Below are 13107 nucleotides of genomic sequence, written 5' to 3' on the forward strand. Positions count from 1 at the left end.
CAGAATTAAAGTAATTAAATAAAACACTGTTTTATCCATAATGTTCATCTTCCATATGTCACTGCTAGTTATTATCTATTTCATTTTTAGTTTGTTACAATTTTCAGCCAGCATACAAGATATAAAAGCCTTGTAAACTGAATAGCGTATAGTCACCATCTTAAAACTGAAGGCTATTGAGAGGCAGAAAGAACTATAATGGATTTTTTTTAAAAAAAGTCTTACATGCTACATTACAATCAAAACTATTTATGCCCTTCATTTTAAAATACTTTAATACTGTGAGAACCCTGTAAAATAATATGGCTGAAATTGTAAACAGGGTAGCTGGAAAAATATCAAAATATGGCTGTTGTTTGCTTATTCATGTGTGAATAAGCTTACCCAATGAAGAATGTCATTATTATTCCCTTATAAAAAGACAAGTTATGAAAGCATAAATGTAAAAAACACAATTATTGTAAGTTATACAGGTAGTCCTCAACTTACAAAGTTCATTTAGTGACCATTCAAAGTTACAACAGGACTGAAAAAAATGATCATTTTTCACACTTATGACATTGCAGTATCCTCATGATCACATGATCAAAATTCAGATGCTTGGCAATTGACTCATATTTGTGACAGCTGCAATATCCCAGGATCATGTGATCACTTTCTGTGATCTTCTGACATGCAAAGTCAATAGGGAAGCCAGCTTCACTTAACAACTGTGGAAAGAAAAGTCATAAAATGGGGCAAAATTAACTTAATAAATGTTTCACTTAACAAAAGAAATGGGTTCAACTATGGTTGTAAGTCAAGAAATACCTGTATAGAAATGGCAAAAAAAATCAAGAAAAAATTATGTACCTTACTTTGGCAGTCCCCAACCTTTCTGGCACTAGGGACCAGTTTCAGAAGAAAAACTGTCTTCCACAGACAGGGGGAGGGGGGGAATGGTTTCATGTGCAAACTAGATCCAGCACATGCACAAATGAAGCTTTGCTTGTTCGCTGGCCTCATGTGGGCCCGGAACGTAACAGGTCATGGACTGGTACTGGTCCATGGCCTGGTGGTTGGGGCTTTACTTGATTTCCTAAAAGATGGGAAAGTTGATGAAGAAATTTAAAGATATGGAATTGCTGGCAGAAAAGCAGTATATGGTTTGTTACTAGGGACAAATTATTGAACTTAGTCATATACCTGTGTTCTTCTGCACACTATGTTGTATGAAAATAAACAATGGTTATGCCAGAAGAAGCATAAAATGTGTATGAAGTGGAAGTGGGTAGCTTGAGAAATATGTGTGGTGCATACAATAAAAAAATGGATGCTGAATGAATGTGAATAAATTACAAAACTGAATGACCGATAAAAAAGACCTAAGTGATCTACTCACATTGACAGAATGAATGTGGATTGAACAGTGAATGATATATAAACGAAAAGTGAAAGGCTTGAGAGGAGGGGAAAAACAGAAAAAAATATAGTTGGATGGAGTTAATTAGCCTCTCAAAGGAAAGAGTTGAGATGTTTAAGGAACAAAAAGACAGTTTATGAAGCAATATATAGATGTTATTTTTTACAAGAACAGAGAGATATCAAGAGATATAATAATATAAGTATGATATAATAAAGGTATAGATTTAGCTATATCTCATTCTCTTTTTTTGATTCTATGCCTTAATTTTAAATCTTGAAAGTCCAATTATTTAAACAACTAATTATAGCAGAAAGGTATGGGGAGGTGATTTTAAGAGCTTACAAACAAAAGCCTGTTCCTAAATTCTCTGCTAGAAAATCCTGGTAGGAAATTAAAATGTAGATAGGAGAATATGATCTATTAACTGCTTCTCTACCAGCTTGATAAAACAAGGCAGTGCTTGTCAAAACATTCATTGTGTCACTCCAAGAAGTCATCCTTGAATTTCTCAGTGTAGACTTTAACACAAATGAAGCACTTTCCATTCATATATTGTTTCAGTTTACTGCATATTAACTAATGCAGCCTTGTGACAAACCTGCCACAAGTTCCTATGAATCACTGATGACTGTGTGTTACCAATGAAGTTATAAACAGAATTAAATTTATTTCATATTTGTTGAATATCCTTCATGCTTTGCTGGCAACAAATTACAGTAGTCTGCATTTCCATTTGTCTACATATCATATAACTCTAAATCTGAAGATTCTTAATATTTGTATGGAAAAGATTTTGATGAACCAATCTCTTCAGTTATTTTGGCAATGTTGACCAAGGATAATGTGTTGGCCTAAAATATCAAGTTGCCTAAACTCTGCCTTAACCTCTGGATTTTCCGTTCACATCTTTCTCTTGGAAAAAGAAGAGTTATTTAATCATTCAATGCAAATAAGCAAAGCAATTTTGCAATATAACAATATAGCTGCATTGCATAAATTTTTTACACCAAAGTCACTATAAAATATGAAAATGATAAACATCTGTTAGTTGTAATATGCAATAGGCAATGTTACTATAGGAGTTCTCCTCATATACTTAAAAGTTAAAAGCTACTTCCAATCACATAGATGAAAGTCTACATAAGACAATAGCTATTTCATTATTATAAGGCTTTTATTCAGATCTGTTTACAACAGAAAAAGCTAGTGAGCCACTAAAACTGAAAACCACTAATACCATATAATACTCAAGCATGATGCTGAAGTAGTATCAGCTTAAAAAGTTCCTGAAAAGAGTTAAAAGCTTCAAGAGTTAAACTAAAAAAATACTATTTAAAAATTACCAAAGGTACAATAGGTAGTACATTTCCATTTAATGTTTCTAACACAGTTCAAAATCCCATGTGGTATATGGCACTAAAATTAATTACTTGCGCTATTATTTTGAGAGAATAGTTTATTTTGCCAACGTGGCTAATTTTGGATCACCCTCAACTTGCGGGGGGGGGAGGAGTAAATTCCTCGGATAATGAAAATAACGTTTAAAACACTAAGCGGATTCACTCTATAAACGGTTTAAGATAGAAAATAAAGATAAAAGGGAATTTTTCCCCACTTCCAAGACCCCCGGACCGGGGATGAAGGAAACTGATTAATGATTCTGAAGGGCACCGTGTCCCAGAAAGGTTGGTTTTAAACACGGTTGGCCTAATTCAGGGAACCCAAGTCCGCTTTGCTCCAGTCCCCAGAACAAAATCTAAGGTAGGGCATTCTTCGACGAAGCGAGCAGACGCGGTCCCATTGTGGGGAAGGGTGAAGTAGAGCCTCACAAAGACCCTGATGACGACATGGCGAGGGCCGAAGTCCAGGAAGAGGGCAGCTCCGGACAGGGCCCAGGCTGGCGTGACGACAGGTGGGCCTCCCTCACACTTACCCACATCCTGATCGAAGGGGTTGCTAGTGAAGAGAGGCATTTTTCCGGGGTGAGCGAGTGGCTCAGCAAGGCCAGTACCGCCCGTTCCCCGCGTCCCCTACTTTGTGAGGCAGGACAGAAGACGGACACCGACGGCTCGACTGAAGGACCAGCGACCCGAAGCGGACCAAGCTCCAACCCGCATCCGCTCCACGCTCTTCTCCCGGATCTCCTTTTTCTTTCTCCGCTTGGCGTTCCAGACACCGCCTCCGTGGGAACCGGCCACGCAGTGCATATCGGGAGAGAGGAATAGGTGTCTTTTACATTGCCTGAAGTCCGGCATTTCAACTGCCAAGGCTGAGGAAAAAGGTTTTACACTTTTCACTAGTTCCTTTACATGTCAAAATGTGTTGCGTGCGTGTATAGGGATATACGGGTGAAGTAAAACAGGCTTGGTCAGGGCAAGAGCCGTGGGCCTTCCAATGAGGCCCCCTCGGGCACAAAAATCATAGAGATGGAAGGACCATTTAGGCAGTAGAGTCCACGTTTTTGTTATTAAAGTGTCTGCTGCGGTTGAAGCTAAGAATACAGTAGTCGGTGGACGTAGGGCGAATTGTTCGAATAAATGAGAAGAAATTTGAATCAAAACTTGCATTGTGTTACTGTGTGGTATTTTTTTGGGCCTTACTACCTGCTGTACTCCTTCAGGTACTTGAAAAAAGGCAAGTATTTATAGAAGACCTTTATTTTAAAGTAAATTAAATGGAACACTGTACTATAATAGATTTCAATAATTGGAAGACAGATTCCAATTGCCTATTAGGAGAAATTTTGTATCAAAACAAAACCTTTATTTCAGCCATTAGCTCAGAGAGCACTACGTTAACAATATATGAACCTGTAATTACTAATAAATTAGTAAATAGTAAATAAATTAATAATTAATAATAAATCTAAAAAGTAATAAAATAGCAGTAGCAGTTAATTTTTTAGATTTTTATCCTGTCTTTCATACGTGAGCACAGAGCAATATGCTTACAGCTCTGTCCTTCTAAATTTCCTACAATGGTAATCTTGACAACTGGTTTGAAAAAGTGAGTGGCCTGGTCACACTATAAGCTTTTACAGCTTACTAGAGTTAAATCTGGTTCTTGCTTATGGCAATACAGCTGCTTAAACACTATCCTGCTAGCTCTATCAAATCAACAGTGGAACCAATTAATCAGAAAAGTGGTGGGCTCTCCCTCATTGGCCATGGAAAGACTTTGGTCTTTCAAGCAAAGACTACATGGTCTTCTGTCTGAAATGCTTTACTCCTGACTCTTGCATGGAATAGAGGAATGTACTAACCAAATTTATACTGCTGCCCATCTTACATAAAATGGCTCTGCGTTGGTACGATTGAAGAAAACAGTAAATATAAAAACGGTATGTAAAATCTATATTAAAAGATAAATATTGTCAGTGCTTTTTTTGTTTAAAAAATAAAGGTGCCGGAACTCCCACAGGTCATACAACCCGCCTTGCTTACCCTACAAGGTTCCATCCAAAAAAGGTGCCGGAACTCCGTTCTGGGCATTCTATGACAAAAAAAAAGCCCTGAATATTGTATAAAAACATATACAAAAACCCTAGGCAAAGAGGATAAAAATGCCCACCTAAGTAATAGTGCAATCTAGGCATATCTCCAGAGCCCCAAGCCAAATAACACAAACTTGTCTTAAGAGACTTCTGGAATGTCAAAATATGTGGAGCTGATTTAATCTCACTGGGGGCAAGAAAGTTCCATAAGGCAGGTGCTACAATATCAAAAGCATTTCTCTTAGGTCCCATCAAATGTAGACTCCTAGCTGGTGGTACCTGCAGCATGACTTCTCTGCCAGATCTAATGTAGCAGGCTACAACAGCCAAGGAGAGTTGGTTCCTCAGATCTCCTTGGTTCCGTAACACAGTCCTATGGCATGAAGGGCTTACACAGGTTAAAATCAGCAGTCTGGGTTGGAACCAGAAGCAAAATAGTAAGGTGACCAATCGTCCTCCTTTAGGGAAGACAGTCCTTCTTTTGTACTCATTTAAATAATAATTAATAGGCATGTAAGCATAATTACAATATAAAATGTTATTGTTACAAATGTTTTTTATTATGCATTTATCATATTATAGTGTATTCTGTATTGTTGCAATGAATAAAATGTTTTATTTACGATATTTTTTCTTCAATTTATTTGTGTCCTTCTCATTGTAAAAAAGTTGGTCACTTTAAAAACAGTAACTAATGTTGCTCAGGGACCAGAGGTGCAACCTGCACTGTTCTAGGATTGTGCATAACTGCCCATGTTGCTGCATTCTGTATCAGCTGAATCTTTTCAAGAACATCCCTATAGGGCCTGTTGCAGAAATCCAGTTTGGCGGTCATTAGGCATGTCATAAATAACAACAACAACAATAATAATAAAGTTGGAAGAGACCTTGGAGGTCATCAAGTCCAACCCCCTGCTTAGACAGGTAACCCTATACCATTTCGGACAATTGGCTGTCCAGTTTCTTCTTAAAAACTTCCAGTGTTGGAGCATTCACCGCTTCTGGAGGCAGGTTGTTCCACTGGTTAATTGTTCTAACTGTTAGGAAGTTTCTCCTTAGTTCTAGGTTGTTTCTCTCTTTTGTTAGTTTCCATCCTTTGCTTCTTCTGCTGCCTTCAGGCGCTTTGGAAATAGAGCCTGCTGGTTCAGGAAAGGGTGCAACTACTGCGTAAGATGAAGTTGTGCAAAAGAACTCCTAATCATGACTTCACTTGCTCATTGAGCAGGAGTTGTGAATCTAGGAGACCTGCAAATTGTGCATTGGGTCAGTCTGGGGCAATGCAACACCATCATTCTAGCACCAAACCATAGACCTGGAATCAGTGGGCCCCAAAATTCAGAGTTAGCCATTCTCGCAAGGATTCAGCTGAAACCTTTTAAGATGTAGATCTTAAAAAGAAAAGGAGAGAACACTGATGCCTATGGCATCCTACATAAGAAGGAACATGCCCCTAAAAGCCTTTCCAATTCTACTGTGAGATAAGCAGCATATAAATTTAATAAATAAATAAAGTATTTCATTTCATTGCTTGTTGCTTTTAACAGGGCATCTGTCAGGGACAATGGATCAGAACCATAGGTTAGGTTGTAATTCAGAAATATTACCAAAGCTTATACACAAGAATCTAATCAACTAATAGATAAACCAAATCAATCAAGTCCAATCAAAAGATGTACAAAAGAGATGGTTTGCATCCATCAAAAAAAGGGACTGAGTTACTCGGCTATAAATTCACAGATTTTCTGGAGGGAAATTTAAACTAAACAGCGGGGACAGGGAGTTAATTGATACGGAACAACCCTGTCCCCGGCAATTTAAAAACTATAGGGCTATCAGTGCATGTAGCATAGATGTGTGTGTGGACAAGAATACCAACCTTGCTATCAAGCAAAATGAAGCCTCTAATAGCGAGTGCCACATAAAGTGCACTAACCAAATAGGTGGTAAGACAATAGGGGAACTCAGGCACCACACAGGTTATGTAGAAAGGAAACACAGGGCCACCCACAAAGGACTCAAATGTTTATACACCAATGCACAAAGTATGAACAGCAAACAGGGTGAACTAGAAATTCAGGTTAATGAGGGCAGATACGATATTGTTGCCATTACGGAAACATGGTGGGATGAAACTCACACATGGAACACACAGCTAGAGGGATTTAAATTATTTAAAAGAAACAGACCAAATAAAAGAGGAGGTGGAGTTGCTCTCTATATAAGAAATAACTACATCTCCACAGAAATAGAGTACAACAATGATAAAAACTGTCTTGAATGCATTTGGGTCAATATAAAAGGGGGGGGAAATGACATTGCCATAGGTGTATACTACAGACCACCCAACCAAACAGAGGAAATAGATGAACTTTTTGCTAGTCAGCTAACTAAGGTATGTAGGAAGCACATCACAATAGTAATGGGGGACTTTAACTACCCTGACATCAACTGGGAGACAAACTCCGCACCAAGTGGAAGATCAAACAGGTTCCTGGCAAACCTAGCAGACAACTTTGTCTCCCAAAAAGTAGAGAAGGGAACTAGGGGATTAGCCATTTTGGATCTAATTCTCACTAACAGAGATGAAATGATAGACGGTGTTGAAGCCATAGGAACCCTGGGAGGAAGTGATCATGCAATATTAGAATTCAACATTATAGAAGCACAACCAATAGAACACAGTCAAACTAGAGTCTTGGACTTCAAGAGAGCTAATTTCAATAAACTTAGAGAGGGCTTGGGAAGGATTCCATGGATGAGAATCCTCAAGGGGAAAACAACTCAAGAAGATTGGGAAATTTTGAAAAATGAGATAATAAAAGCCCAGTCTAGCACAATACCAACAAAGAGAAAACATAACAGCTCTCAAAAGAAACCAGCATGGCTGCATAAAGAACTCTCTGACAAATTGAAAGATAAAAAGGACAAGTATAGAAAGTGGAAAGAGGAGAATATAACTAAGTCAGAATATCAGCAAATAGCCCGAGCCTGCAAAGACGAAGTGAGGAAAGCTAAGGCTCAAAAAGAACTAAGGCTTGCAACCAAAGTCAAAAATAACAAAAAAGGCTTCTTTCAACATGTAAAAAACAAGAAAAAAGTGAAGGAAATGATTGGTCCATTAGTGGGTGGAAGTGGCAAGAAGGTGACAAGCAACAGGGAGAAAGCAGAACTATTTAACTCATTTTTTGCATCTGTCTTTACACAAAGGGAAAAAACAGACCAACCTATCAAAAATAGTGCCATAAAAAACAAAACAGAAACACAAGTTAAGATAGGCAAGAAAATGGTTAGGAGCACCTGTCCAGCCTAGATGAGTTCAAATCGCCAGGACCAGATGGATTACACCCCAGAGTTCTCAAGGAACTGGCAGATGTAATATCGGAGCCACTGAACTATATTTTTCAAAGATCCTGGAACACAGAGGAACTACCAGAGGACTGGAAAAGAGCTGATGTAGTTCCCATCCTCAAAAAAGGAAAAAAAATTGGATCCAGGAAATTACAGACCTATCAGCCTGACCTCAATACTGGGAAGATCCTGGAAAAGATAATCAAATAACGAATCAACGAACACCTAGAGGCAAACAAAGTCATTACTAAAAGCCAACATGGGTTTGTCAAAAATAGATCATGCCAGACAAATCTTATTGCATTCTTTGACCAAGTGACAAAATTAGTGGATCAGAGGAATGCTGTGGACATAATTTACTTGGACTTCAGTAAGGCATTTGATAAAGTAGATCACAACCTACTACTTGACAAGATAGAAAAATGTGGGGTAGACAGAACCACCACCAGATGGATCCGTAGCTGGCTGACCGGCCGTACTCAGCGAGTGGTCCTCAATGGAACTGCATCTATATGGAGGGAAGTGTGTAGTGGGGTGCCCCAGGCTCTGTCTGGGCCCAGTGCTCTTCAACATCTTCATCAATGATTTGGATGAAGGGATAGATGGGGAACTCATCAAATTTGCAGATGACACCAAGCTGGCAGGAATAGCCAACACTCCAGAAGACAGGCTTCAGATACAGAAGGATCTGGACAGACTTGAACACTGGGCACTAACTAACAAAATGAAATTCAATGGTGAAAAAAGCAAGGTTCTACATTTAGGCAAGAAAAACCAAATGCACAAGTACAGCATAGGTGGCACCATGCTCAATAGTAGTAACTGTGAGAGGGACCTCGGAGTCCTAGTAGACAATCACCTAAATATGAGCCAGCAGTGTGCTGCAGCTGCCAAAAAGGCCAACACAGTGCTAGGCTGCATTAACAGAGGGATAGAATCAAGATCACGTGAAGTATTAATACCACTCTTCAATGCCTTGGTAAGGCCACACTTGGAATACTGCATCCAGTTTTGGTCACCACGATGTAAAAAAGATGTTGAGATTCTAGAAGAGAAGAGCTACAGAGAAGAGTAACAAAGATGATTAGGGGACTGGAGGCTAAAACATATAAGGAACGGTTGCTAGAATTGGGTATGTCTAGTTTAACGAAGAGAAGGACAAGGGGGGACATGATAGCAGTATTCCAATATCTCAGGGGCTGCCATAAAGAAGAGGGAATTAAGCTATTTTCCAAAGCACCTGAAGGCAGGACAAGAAGCAACGGGTGGAAACTAATCAAGGAGAGAAGCAACCTAGAACTAAGGAGAAACTTCCTGACAGTGAGAACAATTACTCAGTGGAACAGCTTGCCTCCAGAAGCAGTAAATGCTCCAACACTGGAAGTTTTTAAGAAGAGACTGGACAGCCATTTGTCCGAAATGGTGTAGGGTTTCCTGCCTGAGCAGGGGGTTGGACTAGATGACCTCCAAGGTCCCTTCCAACTTTACTATTACTACTATTACTACTATAAATTGGTGTTAGTTAAGAGTCAATGGGATTCATGGGGGACTTGGATCTCTTGTGGCAACACAAGGACTCTAAACTGATGATGAATTTAATTCCTCCCCCTCAGCTCTGTCTGCTCTTATTCTACAGCATCATCAATTCTCTTCTAACTCACCTTTCAAAGCCAGCCACAGGTTCAAAGCTGGCTCTGAAATAACATAGAGCTAATCTACCGACTTTAGGCTGCAAAGTCCACACAATCGATGGCTGCAAAGAATTTTCTTTATGGCTTTGCTATCTTGAAGGATTGTTAACAAAGCTTTCTTGTGGACCCTGGTTCACTAAGAGATTCAATGTGACAGTTATCCTTCAGCAGATGGCCAAAAATACCCATTTTTGATACCAGCCTTACTAATCTGAGTATATAGTTAACTTAAAAACCTCATCTCTGCCTTCACAATTGCTGCTGCAACTTTTATATTTTACAAAAAGTAATTGATGAAGCTGAAGGTAAATAGCATCCCACATCCATTAAGCCACATGTAACCTCTCACCCAAAGACAAGTAATTATATAATAGAGATTCTGCATTCTAGCTTAGTTGCATTCATCACAGACTCAAACTGTACTCCATTCCAGGATACTTAATTATTGGTTTAAGTAAAAACCAGTTTTTCAAGATATGTCACTCCATATCCCCACGGTAGTTGTAATGAAAACGGTTGTGCTTCGTTCTTTCTGAACACCAGCTTATTTATAAATTTTATACCATTCCCACAACAAAAGTTACATCCAGGTATGTTTTCTTATATTAATCAGTTTGAGAGCTATCAGGTTCTAAGAAATCTCTGTATCCTCTAGGTAACAAGTATGATTATTCAACCTAGAATAATCTTGAACCCAACTAAGGTATTTCATAGTCCCAGTTGGGCTCTCTGCATATTTATAAACTTTATGGTTTGGAATTCTCTGTTGACTCCAATGTTTGTTTGTTTGTTTGTCTGTCTGTTTAAGTATTTTTCCTTACAGTCATGTTAACGTACACTCCTCCTATTCTTAAGCCAGCAGAAAATATATTGGTAGTCCTTGATTTACAATCACAACTGGGACCTGAACTTCCTTTGCTAAATGATGTGGTTGTTAAGTAACTTGCATCGGATTTTGTGATTGTTAAAGGATTCACACAGACATTAAGCAAATCTTATCCTATTGATTTTGCTTGTCAAAAGGTTGCAAACGGCAATCATGTGACCCTGGGATGCTGCAACAATTGTAAATATATGCTGATTGCAAAGTACCTGAATTTTGATCACATGACCATGGGGATGTTGTGATGATCATAAGTACAAGGGCCAATCATGAGTCACTTTTTTAAATACTATTGTAACTCTGAACAGTTGTTAAATGAATAATCATAATCACCTTCCTCTGAGTCTGTCTGTATAGATTTCTTGTGCAACAACTTATGAAGAGTAATTGGTGGTTTTCCCAGCTTTCATTTCCTTTCCCATCCAACCTATCCACCCAGTTGAAAAAGCAGTTATCAGTTGTTCTCCTTAATAATAAGAAGGCATGGGGAACTGTGGGTAAATGCCTGGTTTGAGGGTTTAGCCACATTTCAAAATGTTTGACAAACAGATAACTAACATGAAGATATTCAACCATTAGTCTGTCACTCAAGTTAGTTCTGAACACAGGTCTAAAAGAAGAAATACATTACCTGAAAACTGACACCTTAAAACAGACATGTCAAACACAAGGCCCGGGGGCCAGATGTGGCCCGCAAAGTGGTTTCATGTGGCCCGCAAAGCCATCCTGGAAATAGTGAGGGACGGCCCTTGCTGCCTTGGCCCTGGCCCAGGCTGGCCGGGAGCCAATGTACAATTTTGTGGTGGCCATCTATGCTGAAACGCATTCAGTCTTAGCTCTACAAGGCCGTCTGGAAACAGCAAGGAACCAGCCCCTGCCGCATCGGCCCCATCTCCTGGGTGCATGCTGGGGAGGTGTCACCCTTTGTGAGGAATGAAGAAATGCACCATCGCCTGGAAGTGGCCAGCAAATGGCCCTCACCTACTTCACATATCTTGCTTGATGGCCTCTGGGGGACGGGTTTTGGCAGGCAGTGGGGCGCTCTCCTCACAGCGCCGAGACGCTGAGCCGGGCAGCGCAAATCCCAAAAGAAACGTGAGGCCGCCCAGCTCCCAGCCTGCCCGGTTTCAGCAGGCAGCAGGGCCTTCTCCTCACAGCGCCAAGAGCTGAGCTAGGTGGCATGAATCTGATGAGAAGTCCAATGCTGCCTAGCCCCCAGCCTTCCCAGTTTCAGCGGGCAGCAAGGTGCAAAGCTGGCGAGCTTCGCACCGCCTGGCTCAACCCCTTGGCGTGGAAAGTGCCCCACTGCCTGCCAAAACCGGGCAGGCTGGGGGCTGGGCAGCATCACGCTTCTTTTCAGATTCACGCCACCTGGCTCAGCCTCTCAGTGCTGTGAGGAGAGTACCTTACTACCTGCCAAAAACGGGCAGACTGGGGGCTGGACGGCATTGCGCAGGTAACATTGATTCTCATGCTGTTCATGGCATCCCCTCCATCAGAGCCCACCAAGCCAGATATGTAGTGAAGGCCATGTGCTGGCCACTTCCAGGCGATGGTGCATTTCTTCATTCCTCACAAAGGGTGACACCTCCCCAGTTGCATTTCTTGCCTGTTTTTCTCCCTCCCTCATCTCAAATATTTTCCCACCACTCTGTACTTAGGAAGGAAGGAAAGAAGGAAGGAAAGAAAGAGAGGGAGGGTCTGAGGGAAGTCCTGCCTTTGTTCTGCACTGCTGCCCATCATGAGCAACCTGGGTAAGGCGAGCAAGCACAGCAGCAGCAGCACCTTAAGGAGGAGGTAAGTGCAGCTGGGTGCCCCCTTGGGGAAGTGGGGCCAGGCTGGGCATTTGACCTCTGCTGTCCAGGGCTCCCGGCAGCCCACACCACTATCTACCCCCCCCCGCATAGCCTAAGAGGAACAGTGAGGCTCCTCCAGTGGATTATGCCTTGGTACTTGCCCTGGTCCCATCCCTTCTGCCAGAAACCCTCAGATCTGTCCCACTCCTGCCCAGGCCCCCACAGGCACCCTTGATGCAAATGATGTAGAGCTGGCCATGCCCATCCAGTAGGCCACACCCACTCCATCCACGCCCACCCAGTAGGCTGTACCCATCCTGGCCACACACAAATCCCCGAGGGCAACCACAATGCTGATGTGGCCCTCAATGAAATTGAGTTTGACAACCCTGCCTTAAAAGGAATGTAAAGTGCTCCCATGGTGGATTGAGACTGAGGCAGTCTACATTATAACAAGATCTTTAAAAATGAGAGTAATTGTCTCATACATG

The 13107-nt window shown here is 40.9% G+C and overlaps 1 protein-coding gene across 2 annotated transcripts in view; it reads right to left on the reverse strand.

Moving 5' to 3' along the window:
- The window catches only part of STAM (signal transducing adaptor molecule), a 47747-nt gene extending 44137 nt beyond the window's left edge, over window positions 1–3610 (reverse strand). Inside the window, exon 1 of one of the 2 annotated variants that reach the window (XM_039331396.1) lies at window positions 3339–3610. In XM_039331396.1, coding sequence (XP_039187330.1) covers window positions 3339–3378 — 40 coding nt within the window. In that variant the 5' untranslated portion in view covers window positions 3379–3610. The remainder of the gene's footprint in view (window positions 1–3338) is intronic. The other variant, XM_039331395.1, reaches the window with a different exon arrangement.
- Window positions 3611–13107: the final 9497 nt, after the last annotated feature.

Source organism: Crotalus tigris, unplaced genomic scaffold (assembly GCF_016545835.1).
Source record: "Crotalus tigris isolate CLP2741 ecotype Arizona unplaced genomic scaffold, ASM1654583v1 scf7180000024437.13266115, whole genome shotgun sequence".
Taxonomy (NCBI): Eukaryota; Metazoa; Chordata; class Lepidosauria; order Squamata; family Viperidae; genus Crotalus; species Crotalus tigris.